Raw genomic sequence first — 22696 nt, 5'->3', positions numbered from 1 at the left:
TGTGGGGGTGTGGGGGTGTGGGGGTGAGGGGTAGCCGGTGGGGAGGTGGGAGGACAATCGGGTGGAGGGTGGGGGGCTGAAGGAGTGCTCAACAAAAATGCTTTCCGAATGTAAGCTTCGTTTCGGTTATGGATTACCATCCCAGATTAGATTAATGATAATCTCTCCCTTGGACACGGATAATTTTAAAATTGATTTATCGTATGAGCTGAAGACCTCAGATCTCCTTTTTCTTCTCCCACCCCCCACCGCCATCTCCCCCCCCCTCCCCCCGGGTTGCTTGTGCCACTGAAACCAGTTTTGGTCGTGCGTTGCCAAGCGGGAATAAATGTGAATTTTGTAGCACCGAAAATAATTGCTTCGGCGACCTGTTTTCCAAAATAAGCCGCTTGTATAATGCAACCTGGATTTACAAAACAATCTAAAAGCCACCCCATCTCAAGATGCTGTGCTATAAAGGGGGTGGATGCATACAGATGAGGACTTGGAATAGAGGAGAATTTTTTTGGAGGCTGCAGGCCAGAGAATGGAAGGTTTCCATGGCTTATTTTCAGCCGAGTTTGTCTGGGCCGGCAACTCAATGAAAAATATTTATGCATCCTGAACACCAGGATGGCTACGACTAGTGACGTGAATACGACTCCAGTCATCCAGTACCCTGGAAAATATTCAGTGATAATTTCGATTTAAAGCTTTTGTGACTGCAAGGATTAATATTCTTGGTTCTTTCGGTAAAGTTACGTATAAGGGAAATAATAAAATAAAAATAAAATAAAACAATAAAATAAAAATAAATGTTTTATTTTTATTATTTTTATTATTTCCCTTCTACGTGACTTTACCGAAATAACCAAGAATATTCAGTGAGATATTAAGCCCCAAAGGAGATGATGGTCACATCTCGGGTTCCCACCTGTCCTGATTTTTCCCGAATCCTCCCCTATGTCTTGGGAGATCTGCGAGTCTACCCAGGGCATTAAGAATCCCGGTTTGTTGTCAGTTACGTAACAATACACCACGCAACACAACACGTTTAAATGCACGTGCTCCCCTCTTCCGACATTGTGAGATCTTCTTCTGCCCATGATATGTTCCCGTTTTTTTGTTGTTGTTGTTGTTGTATCTCAGAGGTGGCAACCCTCGTCACAACAGTGTCAGCAAAAGATGGTAAAATCCACCGTTCCCAAATGGGTCCCTGCCAAAAGAGGCAACGTTTGTGCGCGTTTCAACGCCCCTGTATTTCACCTCCTGGTGACACACAGAGAGAGAGGGGATATTTTCCCTTGCTCTGCTTTGGCATCGCTGACCGGCCCCAATCACTGTCCCTTGGATCCACATCTGCACCCCCCACCCCCATCCAGGTACCGAATGTGGATCGACACTTGCGCTGAGCTGTTCGGCGGCCTCGATGTCTGCGGCGTGAAGGCGGTGCACGGCAAGGACGGTCGTGACTACATCATCGAGGTGTCGACCTCTCCCATTATTCTCATTTTTATTTTTTTAACTCTCTTTTTTGTTTTGTTTTAAACTGCTCGTTGTTCTGTTTAGTTTGTTCGTCCTTCCCCCGCACCACTGATTTGCATGGTTGGTTACGTACGGTGTGAAAGAAGTTCAACGTACATCCGCTACCCTTCCCCTCCCCTCCATCACTGTCATTGCGTCGCTCGAAAAGCGGTTAAACCCGTTGCGTCACTTCCTCCGAATCAAATGAGAGTTCAGCACGTAATAATAATAATGTACATTGTACACACCACCTTCGTCGTTCCACTGCTGGATGAGAGTTTGCCGTGGGTATTTTTATTATTATTATTTAACCATTTTATACCATGGAAATGAGTGCGGGTTGGTTAATACAGATAACATAGACAGGGGAGGATAGTGCAATACAACAATGGATTTCGCTGCACTGCTCTGTGCTGCCAACAACATAGCCCTACAGCAGCCTACAGCAACCAGTTTTATGGAAGGTGGTCGCCCAACCACGCACTATCCAGGCTCAAAATTCTGCTTAGCTTCTGACTTCCATCCATATGATTCTGTCAAAAGAAAAGGAAACAATAATAATAATACTGTGGTGCCATTTATTTCCCCATGGAAAGCCGAAACCGAATCTCACGACCTAAATTCAGACGGGTCCCAATTAATGGGTATTTACTCTTTGGCTCTTTCGGTAAAGTCACGTATAAAGAGAAATTAATAAATTAAATAATAGCATGCGACGTTTCGATTACAACACAAGCAGTCATCATCAGGTATAAATGAAAGAGAAAACAAACCTAGTATACTTAGAAATATAATGCAATACAGCACAGAGAGTCGGCTAACATAACAGTCCACACCCCACCTGGTTGATTACGTTCTTCCAGAGATTGCTAAATTTGAGAGAGAGATCAAACACAGAACCGGAGACATGTAGGCATATAAGCAGAGAGAGATAACACAGAGACACATAGAGAGAGACACACACATAGGCACACAGAGAAACCACACCTCTGTGTCGAGGCCTTAAATAGAGAGGGGGACAGAGAGAGAGGTGGGGGGGTAGAGAAATTGGCATGCAATCGAAACGTTGTATGCTATTATTTAATTCATTATTTTCTCTTTATACGTGACTTTACCGAAAGAACCAAAGAGTAATTCCTGCAGTCACGAAAGCTCCAAATTAAGTTTCATGGGTATTTAGTTTGATGAGGGAGGCAACTGGAGGACCCTGCAGGAAAAACCCACCACGCGTCCGCCAGAGGTCGCAACCGGGTTACCCGATACCCGTACCCTACCCGATACCCGGCTACCTGTACCTGGCCGGGTACGGGTACCCGTTTGCGACCCTGGTGCGGCCGGGTACGGGTAAGAAATCAAAACCCGTTTGCGACCTCTGGCGTCCGCACGCATAGATTCAGTCCACCGCTGTATCGTCATCTCCTGTCCCCCGTCACAGCCTAACGCTACAGCAGCACCCGTGGCATTCCCAGGCAGTCTCCTATCAAAGCATTAACCAGGCTCAAGCGCTGCTTCGCATCCAAGATCCAAAGAAGTCAGGCTAATTCAGGGTGATGTCATCGTAGGGCCCATTTGTACTTTGTAAAAATAATATTTTAAAAGGGCACGTCTTTGCATTCAAACAAGTTACCGTCGAGTTTTTTTTTCTCACACACACCAAACGTGATATTGGAAAGGAGATGCAAGTGTTTTTTGTAAAAAAAAAATCAAAGTGAAAAATCAAAGAGTGTTATAACAACTCCATTGGCAGTCGTTCACAGGCGCGCGTGTAAACAAAAAATGTCCACACGGGTGATTAACACTGCCATGCTGTTACAAGGCAGTGTTAATTCATGTTTACTCACAAGTAGATTTACAATCACACGTGGCCCATTTACAGCCCTGAGCCAGTGGTGGAAATTCCACTTTCCTATGCCGGGGTCCTGGTTTTTCATAGGACAACCACTGTTGGCTTCTCACAATGTCGTGCTCATTTGACAAACCGTGGGGAGAGGTGACAGGAGGGCTGAGTCGACTCACAACCACGATTTTAATTCCTACCGATCACAGCTTGAAATTAGTGTCTAAGTGGGGCGGCACGGGGAGTACAGTGGTAACATTTGTGCCTTATAGCAAGACGGGCTCGGTTCGATTCCCGACCTGGGCGCCTTTCTGTGTGGAGTTTGTGTGCTTCTTCCCCTGTGCTGCAGCGTGTGAGTGCGAGTGGCGTTTGTATACTCCCCGCTATAAACTATTTTTAAATCCTTTATATTAAGTTCACTTGCTTGCTTGCTTAGGACCGTGCAAATCTTTCGGTCGTTTTTTAACCCACTTCCCGTGATCCAATCGAGCTGACATTTTCCTCACAGACTCGTTGTGCGTGACAATTAATGTTCGTGAAAATTTTTTTCCAAAGTTTTACACTTTTTAGGACAAAAATATTATATTTAATTACCAATTGCTTAATGCTGCCATGCAATCATCTGACCCATAGGTGGCAGCCATCTCAAGCCAGAGGACGAGAGGACTCTAGCCGCCACGCATATAAAGGATTTATAGTGAAAAACTTTGTTTTTACGGGTTATACTTGTTATTTTACCAGGTAAGGCCCATTGAGCTCTAGCGCTCTTTTTCAATAAGCGATCTGGCCAGAAATGATAGCTCAACGAAGTGGCTTATCATGTGCAAATGTATTGCATCCTAATACTCTAAACGCACGTTTATAAATGTGGAAGGAAAAATCGGAGGACCCAGAGAAATATCCACCACCCGACCACGGGGAGAGAGACATCCAAACTCCAAATATACAGCAGCAGGCGTCAGAGATCGGATCAAACCCACGACCTCCTGCATACCAGGCGAGGTAGCTAACATCTCGCCACCGTGGCGCCCTTATCCTGCATGGGGTTTTTTCCGAGTTCTCCGATTTCATCCCATAGCTAAAATAAAAACCTATACAACGTCCACTGGTATTGGCCAAACGTCCCAAACGCTGAAACATTACCTGTAACTTACCCATTTGGGATTAGACGCAGCAGCAACATGATAAATATGAAGTAAGTACAAAAAATCAACTTGCATCTCTAAACAAACGAAGTGATGATACTTGTAAATCAGAGAAGAAATATCTTGTGAAGCGTACCACATTATAAATATATATATAAGTACAGCTGACTCATTTTGTATGAGGCTGGGTGGTGCATACCATAAACGCACATGAATTTGAGCTCTGTATAATTAATATTGATAATTATCATGAATTAACCTATGCAATTATTGTATCATCCAACGACGAGCCCTCTGAATTCCCCCGCTCCATCTGGCAGCCGGCGCCTCCTGCACCGATGACTGTGATGGTACCCCCCCCCCCCTCCCACTACGTGGGTGACAAGATAATGGACTCTTCCATGCCGCTGCTCCGCACGCATCGTTGACACCTGTCCCTTATCCCCCCCCCCCCCCACGTGGGTGACAAGATAATGGACTCCTCCATGCCGTTGCTCGGGGAGCATCAGGACGAGGATCGCGCGCTCATCGTGGATCTGGTGGTCGCACGCATGAACCAAGTTCTGCCGCGCACACCTGCGCCGTCCCCACAGGTTCGTCGGGAGAGGGGGGGCACGGGGGGCACACGGGAGACACGATGAGGCTTAGTGGCACTGCCGAGATCCGGGGTACAAATCCAGGTATCGGCAAGAATCAGAATATGTATTTATGCAGGAGGAATCGGATGAGCTATAAAGCTCTTGATTTGAAGCTTTTGTGACTGCAGGAATCCATACTCTTTGGTTCTTTCGGTAAAGTCACGTAGGTAGAAAATTAATAGATCACGATGTTTCGATCGCAACACAAGCAATCGTCATCAGGTGAGACTTTACCGGAAGAACCATCGAGTATCAAGCTCTTTTTCCATAGATGTCCAGTAGGGGTGGGTCAGAACGTTACAAAAACACGATAGGAGCGCAAAGTGTAGTAAAGGTAAACAAATCATTTAAAAAATATATACAAATAAAACTCAACTATTTTTTATCTTACCAGGTAAGGTCCACTGAGCTTCTTAAGTCTTGACTTAAAGCTTTTGTGACTGCAGGAATTCAGATTCTTTGGGTCTTTGGGTAAAGTCACGTAGATAGGTTCAAAGAAACTTACAAAAAACACGAGCGGTCACCTCTTCCCCCACAAGCCACCTGGTCTGATGACGACCACTTGTGTTGCGATCGAAACGTCGTAGCTTTTTGTTGTTTTCTTTGAACCTATCTACGTGACTTTACCGAAAGACCCAAAGAATGTCCGCTTCTTTTTTAGAAGCGACCTGGCTCACAAATGAGAGCTCAACAAAGTGGCCAATCAAGAAGAAATTTATAGCAGCAAAACAATTTAAATAACCTAAATGCACGTTTCTAAACGTGGAGGGGCAAAAAACGGAGGACCCCGGAGAAAACCCCACGCGACCACGGGGAGAGAGAGACGCATGGAAACTCCAAATATGCAGGCGTCAGGGTTGATTAACCCAGGCCCTCTAACATCGTGAGTTGGGGGTGTCAGCCCGGTAACCGATGATTGCACAACGGAGCATCGTATTGAGCGGTGGTTGGCTGGGTACAGAGGTCAGATTGCCGAGGTGACACCGCTAAGAAGCCGAGGTTCAAATCCAGGTTTCAGCCGCCCGTGATTTAAACCGGGTTCTCAAGGCCGGTAAGTTGATTGTCTCATCCAAGTCACCAATTCCAACTCTGTGGTCACACACAACGGATCTCCCTCATAAAATAGCCGGGGAACTGGCAAAACAAGAATCAACCTTTTAAATAATCAATACATTAACATTTTGCGAATTTTATATATTCTGTTTGATGTACGAGGTAGTTAAACTGTAAAACATGTAATTGATTCACTGCTCAAGTGCTCACGAAGCAGTGCTCATGTTTGTCAATGGTCTTGACCCAGTTGGAGAATAGCGATCGATTCTAGAGCTCATTGTACAGTTTTGAAATCACGCGTATATCCATCAATATCTTTTAATTTGTACATGTTGTATGTAATGGGGTCACGTGACCCCTGCAGCCACTTAGTGGCCTGCGACTTTCATCACAATGTAAAAAAAAATGCATTCAATTTAATCGTGAACTTTAATTACGATAAATCATCAAATTGCCAGTAACGGGGTGGGGTAACCAATAATTGCACCTCCATGAGCCAGTGGTGGGAATTCCACATTCCTGTCTGTTTGACTCATCATCGTCATCCGTGAATCATTCTTGTAAACCAGCTTACGGCTGAATGTTTCTTACGGCCGCATCAAAAATATAGCAGCAGCAGCAGCCCTAATCCATCCACTGCTGAATGAAGGCCTCCCCAAGGCTTTTCCATCTCCCACGGCCTCGCCAAGCAACTAAGCGCCTGCACACGAGCTGATTCCATCACTGTGTGGAGTCTTTGAGCGCGAGACTGCAACGTGTCGTTATTTTTTCCTCTGCCACCCTCAACTCAAGCCTGGGCAGCAGAGGGGAGGGCAGCCGTCCCCAGGGCAGCAGCGGAGCAGCCCGACACCAAGTCCCCAGCCGGGGCAGGCGGCTGGCGCCCAGGCCCGTCCACCACCTCAAGGTGAGGCCTCCGGCCACCTCCCCCCAACCCTTCTCCATCTGTCCTTCTGTATGTACGCTAAACTTCTTTCGCACCGTACGTAGCCAGCCCTGCTAATCGGAGGTGCGGGGGAAGGACAACAAACTAAACACAAAACGCAGCTGTAAACTAATGAGATTTCAATCTTAAATGATTTAAAGGTGCACAGCTCCAGGGGCTCCTAATATCGGAAGAGCATTCCAGACGGCCGCAAAAGCGCATCCGAATGTGCACGAACCACTGACCTTCTTTGTTCGATGGATAGCCAAATGGTTTGCTTTCAGTGGCGTAGCTATCAAGTGCACAGGTGGTGCAATTCTACTCCCCCCCCCGGCCGTGCTGTAACACCACATAACTACTTCTGGAGTCACCTCAATATCCTTAATTCGGTTTAACACGTAGTAGGCTTTCGCGACCAATATCATCCATAAGAGAGGTTTTTTGGGTTAGATCGCGTAAATATATAAATGTGTCGTTAAACCCGCCACCACCCGACACAGCCAACTAGTAAGGTTTCATATTCTTAGGTTTTTTCGGTAAAGTCACGTAGGTAAAACATCAAAATTAATAAAAATAAAATAAAATAAACATCACGACGTTTCGGAGGCAACACAAGTCTCCGTCATCAGGTGGGACCGTCACAGCCAGATTAGCTGCATCAACTGAGGCAATGATTCAAGATGTAATCCCTTAAAAGCGAGTTGAGGGGGGAGGAGAGGGGGGGGGGAGCTCATCAGAATGTGGTAGCCAATGAATGGAACGTATCGGGAGGGAGGGGGGCGGGGCCAAAAGGGTGGGCGACGGCGTGGAAGCGATTGTGCGCAAGCGACAAACTGCTGCACACGCCAACGCATTGGACAGAGAGGGGGGAGGGGGAGGCCTGATACACATGATAGAAAAGAACGAAAATGCCCATGTTTATACCAATGCTGGCTGAACAATGAAGAGATTACTGTTAAACACTGGGGATGTTAACACTCGGTAAAGTAAAGTAAAATAGTGCCTGTCAGATAAGATGGTCCAAAAAAGTGTAATTAAGTCTTTTTTGCGTGGTTAATAACATCTTTCCAATGATTACTAAGTTTGTACCCATCATCACGGTTGAAATTATGTCTGTGTTTGTATATTTGTATGGCTTCGTGTACAAACCTTTGATGGTAGCCAGGAGGTTTGCAGAGAACCTTGGTCTCGGAAAAGACAATTTCATGAGAGCCCACCGAGTTGTAGCAATGATCAGCAACGGCCGAAGAATCAGTTCTGCCGTGTTTCAGATCTGACTTGTGCTCGCGGACACGATCAGCAACATGACGTTTCGTTTCTCCAATGTAGCAATCACCACAAATGCAACTCAATTTGTAGACTCCAGGATACTGTAAGTCAGGAACGACATCCTTCACAGATGGAATCAGATCACGGATTTTATGCACTGTACTGAATCGGACTTGGATCTTATGTTTGTTTAGAATTTTGGAGATCTTTTTGGTCAGGTTTGTCACGTAAACAGAACGTGCCAATTCGTCACTAGTATAGCACACTGGTGTGTTGGAGAGCCAAGCCACAACATTTACAATCTGAGTACGACGTTTCGCCAGGAATTACAACCAGCTTCATCAGGCGAAAGCCAGATTTGTGGAGAAATCAACCTGCTTCGTTCCTTATGCCCCAGGGCCTATGCCAACCAAGGCCACACCGCTGCTTTCCACCCCAGCACTCATCCCCCACTCCCCTTCTCAGCTCCTTGTCCCCGCGTGCTCACATTAATCACAATCATCATCGTTCATGATCAATCCAATGATGGATGAAAACCTCGCCAAGCCGTCACCATTTTGCACGATCCTACGGTGTAATTAATAACCTATAGCACCCACACGCGAATTTGATTGCATTGCTCCATCTCTTCAACCGCATTCATACTCTTAGTCAGGTTCTGGAAAAGACATATGAAGTTAAATTACCATTGTGCCTGGCCTTTGTAGACTATGAAACAAATATTGACACCCACTTTCCCCTAACAATTATTTACAACCGCACTGATATTACCTGAATAAGTACCAAAATACATATTCAATGGGAAGTAAGACAAGAGAGTTATTTAAGTGCTGCCCTCTACTGCATGGGCCAGAGGTCACCTGAAGGAATCTCAGAGGTCGCTCTGCAACATCGGCTTCAGTGGGCCTTTGTCTAACAAGATGGCTTGCTATTCCGTGCAGGAGTTCCGAAAGGATCGTTATTTTCTTGACGTGATGCCAAAAGCATTGGTGAAAATTAACAAATAGAGAGAGACGTATACATATTTAAATTCTGCGTGAGGCCACTGTCATCACGCCTTGGCTGTCAAACGTTCTCACCTGGCCTAGATGGACTGAAGCTTCCAGTGGTTATCTCTTGAGCTAAGAGGATGTGAGCCCTCTCTCGCCAACAGCTTACCCTGGGGATTAATTTAGTTGTTTCCGCCTCGGCTCGCCGACACTCTGCCGTGCGTCAATAGCACGCTGCACGTGTAAATTAGAGCCACAAAGTCACTCGGGACATCCGCTGCTGCAATTGGCCCCCGGGGGGAACGCAAGCGGCAAAGATCCGCGCACGGCGGAGTTCACGCTACATCTTTTTTACATTTTTATTTTTTTACGCCTCTTTACCCGTCAAAAGCCACACCGAGTCTCAAGACATTTTCAGGAGGATCCTGCCAAAGTCTTCGCAGCCGGGGTGGGGCGGCTACGTTGCTACCTACCGCGTAGTGATCCCAATGGAGTAATTTGCGGGTAATGTTTCTGTTCAGCATTGGGATGGTTGGCCAACTGCAGTCACATTGTTATGGGGACTTTCGTTTAGCTATGGGAGGAAAGCCAGAAAATCCCGTGCGGAACAGGGAGAAAACGTGTAAACTCTGCTACAGGCAAGGCTCCCGATTCACGAATCGAATTCACGCCCCTTCTTGATGTGATGCACACATATTACCACTGCCCCCCCACCCTGCCGCCCTCCTCTCCCGCCCTCACGCCCTGCAATTGAGGGCAAATGTTGTCCAAAGCCAGTCCGAGCATGCCACCATGTGGTTAACCCCTATAAGTGCATTTATCTATCGACGAGTAACACGATACGTGTACCCGAATGAGGCTCGCCTTTGGCAGCTCTCTGTTCGTCGACAATCGATTTATGGACAAAGGCTGCTTCGGTTTGTTTGACCATACTTCACCACTCTGATCAGTGCGTGTTGGTGAAGGGGTGGGGTGGGGGGCAGGGGTGGGGTGGCCAGGACATGTTGAAACAAAAGCCAATTCAAACGCTTATGCTGATGTGTCGAGAGTCATCAGACGGCAATGCAGGCTGTCAGAATCAGAATCTTTATTCATACCGGAGGAATCCGATGAACTATAAAGCTCTTTTTCACAGATGTCCAGTAGGGGCGGGTCAGAAAGTTTTAACAACAAACTAAAAAAACACGATAGGAGTTCAAAGTATAGGAAAGGGAAGCAAATCACACATTTTTTTGACATTTTTTATGTTACCAAGTAAAGCCCACTGACCAGGGGCGGTTTCTTCATTAGGGCGATTGGGCGACGCACCGCCAACGTCATTCAACCACAGTGACGGCTAGCATAGGCTAGCCGTCACTGTGCCTCTGGATATAGTCCAATCAGCGTCATGCTACGTTCTGTGGAGTACCGCCTCTTTTTGGGCGATTTCACTCCGGCTGAGAATCGCCCCGAGTGGTCCCATAGACTTACATTCAAAGATGTTTTTTTTCGAACGGGGGGCGCTGCAATGCATTCTCTATGGCTTCCGGGAGGGCTCGCACTAACGTGCTTACGTCATCATACGTGCTTACGTCATCATACGTAAGCACGTTTCATCCAACAACATAATTTGTCGCCACCTAGTGGAATCTTTAATAAAAGAAACTTGAGTGGATTGTATTAATAGTGAGTATAGAAACAAACAAGATGTATTGTAAGAGTCACTTTATTTTTCATTAATATTAAAGAAGTGAAGTTGCCTTTACATGCTTAAGCTGTTAATTTATCCATTGCATGGGTGGACCTTATCCTTATCAATCATCCAGACATTTGCCCCCCCTGAGAGATTTTGCAGGAGCCGCCACTGCCACTGACCTATTGGTGTCCTCGTTGAGCAAAAATTTGTGAGAACCAGGTCGCTTCTGAACAAGAGCTACAAAACTCAGCGTGCCTCACTTGGTTCAAGAAAAATTGTGGCATCTTTTTTTTAGTTCACATGCCGACCGTACATCGCCACCGCCGCCGCCTCTCCCTCGACACGTTCTCACCAAAACGATCGCTGCGTGCACTGCCCCCCCCGCCCCCCCGCGTATTTGTGTCACCACAGGAGGCGGCCCTCAGCAGGGCGCCGGGGCCCAACCTCAGCGACCCGGGGCCCCTCCGCTGGTGCAGCAGCAGCAGCAGCAGAGGATGGGCCCTCCTGGCCAGTCCTCCCAGGGGGGGCCGACCCCGGCGGGGGGCGGGCAACCCAACCAGCCGCCGCGTCCCGGGGTGACCCCCCTCCAGCACGGAGGCGGTGGGGGTCCTCGGCCCGGCGGCAGCGGCGGAGGAGGGGGGATGGTGGGGCCCCAAACGCAGCAGCCGCCGCGGTCGAGCGGAACGTCGCAGGCCCCGTCGGGGCAGCAGGGCCAGCCGGCGAGGCAGGGGCAGCCGGCGCCGCCGCAGAGGCAGTCGAGTCAGCAGCCCGCGGCGCCGCCGCATCCGCACCTCAAGTGAGCGCGCCCTGCTTAGCGCTCGACGCCCATCGTCGTTTGCCGCCGCTTCTCTCTCTCTCGCGCCCGCGCTGTGTCTCTCTGTGTGTGTGTCGCATGCCGCCCCCGTGCGAGTGAGCGCCGCCGTGCCGTGCCATTGGTGTTGTGTACGCGGCGATGCACAGATTCGTCCGATGCGATTACAGTGCCCTGAGTGGACCGATAGTGTTGTTTGGGGGGGGGGGGCTGGAGGGTGTGGGGGACCCCACCTCCCCCCCACCCCCCCCACCCCCCTACCTCCCCCCCACCCCCGACCCTCACTCTGCTAAAGGCTCAGCCCCCCTGCTTCATTCCTTTGGTAAAGTGAAACATATCTTGGTGCAATAATTGAACACCAGTGGCGACGCAGCGGTGGCATGCCCGCAGCCTTTCCTGTGGCGAAAGCAGGCCGTGTCGTTCGCTACTCAATTCGATTCACAGTCAACATTTGTTAACTTCGTTTGACGTTGACCGTGATGGACCCCCCCCCCCCGCCTCACCCCCCCACGACTGAGCTTTTGAATGCCGCCTCCCCTTTAAAGAAAGCCAACGCATCAGGGCTGACCCTCACTAAGAGACCGTTACATCGTGCCGGACTGCCCTTGGCTAAGATTTTACGATGTATGTATTTGTTTGATAGGGCTTTTAATGGCTTTGTGTGTTTCTAGTGAGTCGAGATCACGATTTGATTGGGGAGAACTTAGCGAGAGATTAATACGGAGAGCCACTGTGTAAGTGTAATGTTGCGGTACAACAAAACGACCCCAGACAATGACACCACAGAACTACTTCTGAGGTCACGTCGATCCTTCATTCTCTAAATTCAGCGTTTTGCCTCGTGTCCATCACCTGATAGTGTGTATCGTGCTTCCTCTCTGAGCTAGACTGGGGCCAAGTTATCTGCCAGGGCAAACATGATGGGGGTTTTTCGATCGATGGCCAGGCTGTGAGCACAATCTCACAATACATGAGAACCCGGCCCAACAACTCTGGGCACCTGGATTAGTACTTTGCCTCTTAACGTTGATGGCTCATTGCACTTAAATTCTCAGTGGTTCTCAACTGGAAGTCCGCAGACCCCTGGGGCTGCCTGGAAATGTCCCAGGGTTTACGTGAGGTGATTTATAAATGTGAAATTAAATCGTGTATGCGAGTCATTGGTGAATAATCATGTTTGAATCTGCCAATATAAAATAACTACGATAACATTTAAATCTATATGGTAACATAGAACGATATAAAAGACATGTATAAACTCATTGATCGTAAACAATGTAGTTTCCAAGATTTACCAGCGAGCCCAAACAAATTCCCTCACGCATGCAGAGGGTCCGTTGAATTGTATTTTTTTATCCGCTTGCAGTTACTTGCTAGTCCGAATACACCTCACGAAATGGACAGTTGGTAAAAATATATATTTAGGTTCATTATTCATACATTCGTTTCTCAGAAACATGTTGGGGTCAGGCGAGGGGGGTGCTTAGTTGAAACAAAATTGAACAAGGGGTGGTTCAGTAGCCAAGAAAGGTTGAGAACCAACTGCCCCAAGTCATACAGATCATTCCTGCCAGAGCAGCGAAGTGTGGCCTTTATCAAGGGGTTCAGAATTTTGAACGATGCAATGAACTTATGCTGTTGTTGTGTTTTGAGATGCGCGATTATGGGGGGAAGAATGGCTTGTATTCTGCATTTGTTATCGTGCTGTGGTTTTGTTTGCTTGTCAAATCAATTGCCACGTTGTTTACTGGATACCGTCTTAGCTTCCGTAATGCATGTGCCGATTGCAGTGGATGTTGTGCACGTGTGTTTGTTGATTTCTCTTCTTTTCCCTTAAATGTCTTGTTTTTCCTTCACTCACTTTTAGAAAGTTTTAGCTGGAAATATTACTCAACAAGGTAATGAACCGGTGCTCATGAATTAAACAGCATTTCAGAGAAATCTCGTTTACCAAAAAAAAAATGTGCAACCGTTGTATTACCATTACTCGAAAAAAATCTAAATTTCAAAAAATAATCTACAACTTACACCCTCTCAACTCCACCGTACCTCGTGTTTTTTTTATATATATTTTATCTCACCCACCTCCTCCTCCCCACCCCTCCCCTCCCCCCACCCAAAACCTTTTGGCAGCAAATCTCAGTCACTGACAAACACGTTTAACATCCCCGAGCCCTCCCTGTCGCGCGGCTCGGCGCCCGGAACGGAAGACCAGGCCAAGGCAGAGACCATCCGGAACCTTCGCAAGTCCTTCGTCAGCCTCTTTTCTGACTGATCGCTGCCTCCGACGCAACCGCCGCAACCGCCAATCACTTCTTCCAACAAGCCATGCAGCGAGCACCCAAGAAAGTCCGCCACCGCGTGCATCTGCGGCGGCGACTCGGCAGGCGGCGGTGGGGGCATCGCTTACCGGTTGGGAGGGGAGGCTTTTGCTTTCACGCTGTTTTAAAAAAAATATTACCATAACGAATATGCTAAAAGATTGTCGTAGATATCCCCCCCTCCCCCCCCCCCCCGTTCAACGTCGTTGCTGCTGACCGCTACGAGTCAAGGCCCCTCTGCTTGGCTAAATGTAGTCACGTAAAAAATATATAGAGAGAGCGAGCATAGCTAAATAAAATACACGCATATTTACACGCTTGTATGAAACGGTAGCGTTTTTTTCGAGAGTGACGTTTGAGTTGAAAATCCGACACCCTGTAATTGTGTTTGTGCTCGATGTTCAAGCTGACGCGGTTCTGTAATTGTGTACGTTTGGCACGATGTGTGTGTGTGTTGCTTGCACCCTTTGGTCCCTACGCACCCTGGCATGTTGGCAATAACGGCGTGTTTGTGATGTCTCGTATTTTTTACCTCCGCTAACGAGGAATGAGTAATTCGCACCGACGGCAGCGCTGCCCGAGAAAATGACATGTTTCCGAGTGAAAATAAAAAAGTGCGCGAATCGTGTTGCAACCCCAAACCTGTTTGCGGGCCCCGCTCGCGTTCTAAATGTATTTTTGTTGGACGTCTTAAATGTTTCGCGCGTATTGTTTTGCGGTGCTCTGCTGCCCTCTGCGGGCATCTCGATGGCAGGTTTCGCATGCCGAGTAGATTCACCTTCAAAGTCAAAGACAAGTCCATCTGCTATCTGAATCCTTCATTTAACAATGGCAAGTTCGTCCACGGGCCCATTCCAAATATTTTACTTGTCGGTACCAACTGACTTATACCAACGTCTTTATGTACCCAATCAAGTCAAAAGCCAAAGTGAGTTCCTGTTTAAATGAGAAGAGGCGGTTGCTCATTTCCCATTTCAAGTGATGGAACATCCACATTCCTGTGGTGGGGATAAGTATATCCATAAAAAAGACACTGTTGACTTCCGCACAAAGTGGTACTGATTTTATCAACATTGGAGGCATGATGAGCCAACCCCCAACCATAAAAGTGGCATTTAATAAGAACTAGAAACCGCGTGAACTTTGGATATGACTGTCCGTCCTTCCATTCCTCCCAGGCAACCACCAAAACGTTTAAACGCATACAGAGCCCTGTCTTTATGCAGCTTTCTCTGGCCTCCTCTGCACTGCATATCCCAATTCATCTCGATGTCTTGCTCTGTTTCTCTCTTTCTCCTCTATTTTCTGTCCCGACTTCTACCTCTCCTTCCATATTCCTCTCCTCCCTCCACTGCCTCTCAACCACTTCCCTCCCGCTACCGCTTTCCACGTGCGTCTCTCTTTCTCTCACCTCTCACCCTCGCTATTCATTTTGCCAACGCTCCTTTCACGCCTCAACCTGTCTTGCCTCTCCCTAAATATCCCTTCCACTGCCGGTTGCTTTCCGCTTTCCCTCTTTGCTCTTTCTTCTCCACTCCATGCCCCTGCCCCTCTCCTTTCAGCTCCTCTCCGTTTCGACCTCCCTCCTCTATCTCCATCCCCCCCCCCCTCCTCACCACCACGTGCGCCATGCATGCAGACAGGAATCCAGGCAGGCAGGACGCCAGCCAGAACACTTTTTTTCCCCCCGCCATAGATAGTGATGATGTAATCACGTAGTCTCACGTTCATTTGCCGTTCACACAAATCGGTCGCCCCAAACGTTTGCCACCACCTGTGGTGCCGAATTCTGATCTGGCCCAGCGGATGACGATGACGTAGCAAGGACTCGCGGCCAATTTGTTGAAGAGGAATTGCTGCCGCGCACGCGCGTGACCTGAAGTGGTATCGACGCGTTCCGCCGCGATTGCACGAGCTCGTTTGCTTGCCCCGGAGGGCGAAAAGTCGACGGTTGGTCGCAAAGGCACACAGAGAGTCCACCCGTTGTTAGTACGGCATTTGTTTCCTGCTGCGTGTCGGTGTGTTTTCGCGTGAGGCATGTGTTTCGCGTTGTGTTTTCGTGTGTTTTCGTGTTGGTGATGCACTTGGGTCCATGTTGCGTATCGGTGAGTTCTGTGTAAGTATAAGGCATTTGTGTATGAGTGTTGCATTGTCTCCGCAATGTGGTGAAAGCGTTCACCGTGCACCATTCAATATTTCTCCTGCACGGTATCCATGCCGCAGCCTGCACACCACCCACTGCCCCACCCCCTTCCCTGGAAATCAGGGGGCAGCGTGACCCATGCGTTCAGAACTGCTGGGCTCATCCTGTCTTCGAAGTTTGCCGGAGATTGTAAGATTTCCCCCCGGCCTTGAATGTTTTCGTCTTATGCATACGTGAATGTAACCCCACGGTGACTTTTTTTCACGATTGTCGCTCACCGACGTCGCTCCCTAACTTCGCCGCCGTGACCCCGCCGGGTCACCACCCCTAACCTGACCCCCCCCCGCCCCCCGCGGCGCGACGTTCCGTTCTATGCAGGGCGTTCTCTCCTCGCTTGTCGTTTTGACCGTTGCCGTTCGGCGATTCCGCGTCGGACGAATTCGTCCGCTCTCCCACGAGGCGTTCGGCGTCCCCCCCACCCCCTCCCCGCCCGTTCGCCGAAATCAGGAATCCTCCTGTCGTGGTTTTCGCGAAACGTCGGAATGACCGCGAGTCTCGTGCGGGCTCCCCCCCCCCCCTCTGGCCCCCCATTGCCGAGTCGACCTTTCCGTGTCATTCAGGGCGACTTTTAGCCGTTGGATTGGGGGGAGGGATTTAGAAAGTCGTAATTTTGAATTGCTGTGCTAATGACGACGTGCTGTTTCGCGTGTTGTTGCGTCTTTTACCTCGTGTGGTGTACACTCGGCGTGACTCCGCTGTTGCATGGAGAAAGCGGAAAACCTGTGGGCGTATTACCGTAGTGTGGATTTTTACCATGATGTGTCTACCAACAGATGCCCCCCCGCCCCGCTCGGCAAACCTTTAATTTTTAATTCTGATAGTGGCCCACCTCCCCGTGTGTTACCTCTGCGGCTGGCTTTCTGGTCCCTGGTTTGTTTTGTTTGTTTTTTTGGGGTCGCGTGACAGTCCCAAGTGCTGCAGTGCTTTTTTCGCCGGATCGGTGGTGAGATTTCAGAGGCCGCATTGCTCGCTTCAGCAGAGCCACCCGTGGCTGCCGGGTGGCGGCGAGGAGGCAAATGGCGCAAATGAAGCCCCGGATCTCGCACTCAAAAAAGGGCCCCGCGAACCAATGGGGGGGGGGGGGCGGGGGGGGGGCTGACCGGCCCCCCCCCCATGTGTCAATTTTGCTCGGGAGTCTCGGGGTGATCGTTGCATATTCAGTGCATTCGTAGCTTCTACCGTACGTGTTTTAAATAGCTATAAGACATCAATTTAACAACAAAAAATGCGTCTTAATTTACGCCGAATTATATGAGAGTATATACATTACAATAGTGTATTTAGTGATACATATCTATAACATGTTGGTTCAGAGATCACATATACTACGTGAAACGTTGACCTTAGTGGATACAATTAATCGGTGGTTCTTTGCCAAATGCAATTGAAATTAAATATTCACGTTACACATATATACTGTACCGTGTGACATCACACACAGACGGGTGTAGTGTTTGCATTTTGAATGTCTGCAGTGTATTTAGTTGGGATAGACACCCACAATTTAATTCTAGATTTGAAGCTTTCGTGACTGCAAGGATTCATATTCTTAGGTTTTTTCGGTAAAGTCACGTAGGTAAAACATCAAAATTAATGCCTCCGAAACGTCGTGATTTTTGTTTTATTTTATTTATTTTTATTAATTTTGATGTTTTACCTACGTGACTTTACCGAAAAAACCTAAGAATATGACCCCCCAATTTAGCATATATTATCTCACGTCACACTTTCATGCTCAATGTAGCTTTTATACATCCATTCGTTCTCACATTGATATCTTGTAGAGGTGCAGTGACGCCTCGATTCAGCGATTGATATTGAATCTCTTCGCTAATGTGCATTGAATCACGTGTATGTATGTTGAACTTCTTTCGCACCGTACGTAGCCAACCGTGTTAAACGGAGGTGCGAGGAAAGGACAACAAACTAAACAGAAGAAGCAATTCAGAAGGAATTCGTTTTCAAGGATGACATGCTTCAATAAGGATGACGTGCTTTCCGAGTCATATACCCTGCGCGGCAGCGGATTACTGCAGGCTGTGTGATTACATCGCGGGCATTGGCTGTACTTCTATGCGCCCACGTCTGCTGTGCTGTGCTCATCACCTGCAACCCATCCGCACTGACCTAGTATGGCGAAGCACGCTCAAATAAACCCCCACGACCTGCACGGCGTGGGGAGGCCCTCATCCAGCAGTGGATCAGATTTAAAAAAAGTCTGGATGCGTGATTCCTTGCCGTCAATTGTGGCCGCGTAATTCGTCACAACGCTGGGAAAGCGATCGATCGTTGAGTCGCATTCATCGAATTGCCCTTAACGAAGGCGAATCGTTGCACCCTTATTACGATGCGTATGCCAACTCGCCCAGCGGGTCACAGGGCGCTCGCTCTCATCCTCCGCACTGCTGCTGCTGCTGCTCTCCCAGCGAGCAAACGTTGACGTCAGCGAGCGCTTCATTATCACACCGCGGTTGCATATTGTTTGTGTCTAGTCGTGGTTAAATATTGAAAACTTGAAAGTGAATCGTATGATGTGGTCTCCCACCTCCCTCACCCCCCCCGAAGTGTTTCTGTGATGCCTCTCCTTCACCATGAATTGTAACCAACAGATGGCTTCTCAGTCTGTGCCGTACAAAGGTCTGCCTCGTCCCAAACGTCGCCCGCAGTGCTTATGATTGAATGATCGTTCGCACTTGTGTATTTAAATATAGACAGAATCATAATATTTACCTTCTGGGCGCACGGTGCAGAGTCAGCGGATAGCGGTGTGAGTGGCACAACTGGAAGTGACACCTGTGAAACGTGTAAGTTGCTGGGTCAAGGTTTGCTTGGTCCGGGCCTATACTGTGATGTCTCCCTCCTCTTGCGTGTTTCCCTGCCCTCACCCGAACCGTCACAGAACCCCCTTCTACCCTCACGGTGTTCTCAATTGATTTTGCAAAGTGTCTTTAAGACGCGATTGCATTTTCTTTTCTGCCATTTCCATTGAAATTGTTGTCATTTTATCAATGACGTAAAACATGTATGAAGTTATTTTGGTGAGGCATCATGTCACAGGTTAATGTTCCTGATTCATGTATACCACTGATTGATTGTATAAGAGGAACCCCGGTATAATAGACCGACAGTGAGGATTCAGGGATGATGGTAATGCCACCTAATTTCTTGTGTCTTTCTGTTTTCTAATATGTTTGCTCTTTTTCCGGGAGAGTTGCATTCATGTCAGTGCTTTGCGAGCCAATGCAAAAATGTTATTGTGTAAGAGCCAGATGTTTGAGGCTGACTGACAGGAGAGGCCGTGACCTATTCGGGTTTTCCAGCATAGTTTATTTAAATTGTACTGATTTGTTTCACGTTATCCTTGATGTGTTAAATCAAGAATGCCCGTTGTTGCAACGAAACACCGCCACTACAGTAACTTAAGAATCTCAGCACCATTAATTTTGCACGGGGAAAAAAAATCTGGCCTTTTGCGTTGACTATTTTTAGCCGTTGACTGTCAATTATATTCTCTGACGCACATATGAAGAAGAAAAAATCGAGCTTTTGAAAGGATGTGTTAACTTTCATGTGTGATTTTTTTTGTGTGTTCAATTCATTAAATATTTCATACCTGATTCGACCGGTATTACGAAGGAAGCCTGCAAAAGTGATGAGCGACCATTGTCGCAAATGAAAGGGGATTTGTTCATTCGGCGATGCCATCGGTGTAGATGATACGTCAACCATGAGGCATTGGTTCTTTCTGCTTGGGCATAATATTGCAACCCTTGCCACCGAGCATGAGAGGTGCAAGCCATGACAACCAAATAATAAAAGTGCGCTGTAAGTAAAGCGCCGCACTTTTGCCAAATGCGCTCTGAACATAATTATCGCTGTGCCCAACTGCTATACGGGTGTGAGATGTTTAAGCCGAATGTGACATTGTGTGCGGAGGAGATATGCGCCGAGGTTTCCGGCGGTGATATCGCGAGGTCGATATGTCATGGTGAAATTTCAGGGCAGTTGTTTGCAGAAATTGTCACCAGCAATTAATTTTCTTTGAGCAACTATGGCAAACCTGGTATACGGCAATGGCGTAGAGTGACGGAATTCTGTCTAGACAGTCAAAACAAAGTTCGTTGAATGGTGTGTTTGACGAGCGATGATTGGTCTCCAGGGCCACACAGTCTTGGTGAGTAACGTGAACTGCCTGTGGTCTGATTGGAAGTTGATTTTACAGTTGCCCACTAGGGGGTGCAGAAACCTGATTTATCCATATTTGTGGGAAAAAACTTGATTTTTTTCATAATCATATATACAAGTGGTGTGGCAACAATTTCTCGCGACGATCGCTGTCGAGAATTGCCCTAAAATGTCCAGCCTGCATCGTGGCTTTAAAAGGATTCGACCAAAGCGGGGCAGGACACCTGGGAAAACGCTGCAATGTAGTTACATCGTTTAAACCAACTGTGTCTACCAACCCAACCAATGTCGCGGGTCTTCTTCGAGTGACCATTTGGTGTCAAGTCCGTACTGCGCTGTGCAAAATGTACAAAACAAATAATGAAGTTTGCGGTACCCTACGATTGCTCCCACGCGCAGGCATCGCATCGTTGGTCCATCGCCGACATGCGTTTTACCTGTGTGGCGTGTAAAACCGTGTCCGCTGGATCTTGATCGTGTGAGAACCCCACGGTCGCCTATAGAAGTCCTCGCATTGATCCTGCGTAACTGTGCGTTGTACAGCGACTACTGGGACGGACGCAAAGAGCGTGCATGTATGTATCTGTGTGTTTTGCTGAACCTCTGAGCTTGATTCTCCCGGCCGTGCCCATGTGCTGCGAATTGGTGTCTGTGCGTTTGCTTCGTAAATCAGTAGTCACGAGATCCCCGCGTAAGACCAGTGTTGGCTTGTGCAAGCTTCGTGGAGGCCACTAGTTGTTACTATTCAACCTACATTCACCTGGCATCCTTCCCGCACCTCTCTCTTGTCTCGGTGGAGATGATAACACTATGTAACACCATTTTTGTTCCTGGGTAGTAAGTGTTATTTCGTAATTGCTTATGCCCAAAAGGTATAGAAAATGGAAATTGTTCCGCACAAACTTTGCTTTTGTGACCAGGACAGTGATATTTAGAAATTTACCTATTTTTAACGAGAAAACGGGCAAATGTGTGTCTTTTCGTTAACATAAAATTGTTTCATAAGGCCCAATTAGATGTGCAGTGGTGGCATCAGCACCTTCTGAGGTCCACCAGTGGCTCCCACTTGACGCTGTTCCTCCCCACAGAAAACTCGGTCCACTGTGGCCAGTCCCGCCTGTGGTAGTGCGCCTTGGTGTCTAAATCTTTTGAAGTAATTTTTGTATTACTTTAGTATAAATACATGTTCATTTTGATTAATATGTAGTTTTTTTCTCACTTTACGTGAACGAAAAGACACAAATTATCCAACATTCTTGGTTATTTCTTACCGAAAGAACCAAGAATATTAATTCCTGCAGTCATGAAAGTTTTAAGTCAAAATTCTCCCGTTTTCTCATTGAAAATAGGCACATTTCAAAATCTCACTGTCCTGTTCACAAAAGCAAAGTTTGTGGGGAATAATAGCCATTTTTTGTATTTTTGAGGCGTAAGCAATTACGAAATAATACTTACTATCCAGGAACCAAAACATTTTTACAGTGTAATCATACGTAGTGGCTCTTTGTACAGAATCCATGCAAACTTATCACTGAGTAATTGTAGATTAGATTTTCTTCGTGTCTGTGTAAATCCTGTTTCCGTTTGCCGATATAGTTTTTCAGTTTATTTTTTAGAAACGCCCCCTCCCGTAACCGCTTCTGGAGTAAGAAAAGAACAGTTGTGAATTTCGCTGCTATAAAAGTAGATGTCTGAAATAAGCATTTTTTTTAAGTGCAAAAATTTGTGCAATTTTTGGTGGGACTGTGCGTTGTGTATAATTTGCTGGGTGATCATTATCGTGGCATTATACATGTCTATAACAATAAAAAAAGCATATCAAAATGTATTGTATTCCGTAGCACTTGTTCACTGATGTTTGTTATTCGCTCCTATTTTGCTTTCTCACTTTCATTTATAAAACACAACAATGCACAAGACACGGCGCACTTGTAATATCTTGGTTATGCGATCGTAGACTGGACTATGCTATGGACTCCGTGACCCGTGTTCGATTGCCAGCATACAGCCAACATCAGCGGTGGGCGATTCGTGAACCGGTCATAGTGCTCACCCTCCACCATTCTAGTGCACGTCAGCATCACCAAAGAATTTGACATGGGGAGGCCTTCACCCCAGTAGTGGGCTGACAAAGCGCTACAAGTT

At 47.4% G+C, this 22696-nt stretch overlaps 1 protein-coding gene across 4 annotated transcripts in view; it reads left to right on the top strand.

The window, feature by feature from the left end:
* LOC144934823 (synapsin-2-like) overlaps positions 1-22375 on the top strand; it is a 113669-nt gene extending 91294 nt beyond the window's left edge. Inside the window, exons 11-16 of one of the 4 annotated variants that reach the window (XM_078861017.1) lie at positions 1362-1464; positions 4956-5078; positions 6969-7080; positions 11443-11827; positions 13710-13740; positions 13976-14057. In XM_078861017.1, the coding sequence (XP_078717143.1) occupies positions 1362-1464; positions 4956-5078; positions 6969-7080; positions 11443-11827; positions 13710-13719 (733 nt within the window). In that variant the 3' untranslated portion in view covers positions 13720-13740; positions 13976-14057. Of the gene's footprint in view, positions 1-1361; positions 1465-4955; positions 5079-6968; positions 7081-11442; positions 11828-13709; positions 13741-13975 lie in introns of all 4 variants that reach the window. The other 3 variants (XM_078861018.1, XM_078861016.1, XM_078861019.1) reach the window with 3 other exon arrangements.
* The last annotated feature ends 321 nt before the right edge of the window (positions 22376-22696 follow it).

This window comes from Lampetra fluviatilis, chromosome 11 (assembly GCF_964198595.1).
Source record: "Lampetra fluviatilis chromosome 11, kcLamFluv1.1, whole genome shotgun sequence".
NCBI lineage: Eukaryota > Metazoa > Chordata > Hyperoartia > Petromyzontiformes > Petromyzontidae > Lampetra > Lampetra fluviatilis.
This window is presented reverse-complemented; position numbering and strand designations above follow the sequence as displayed.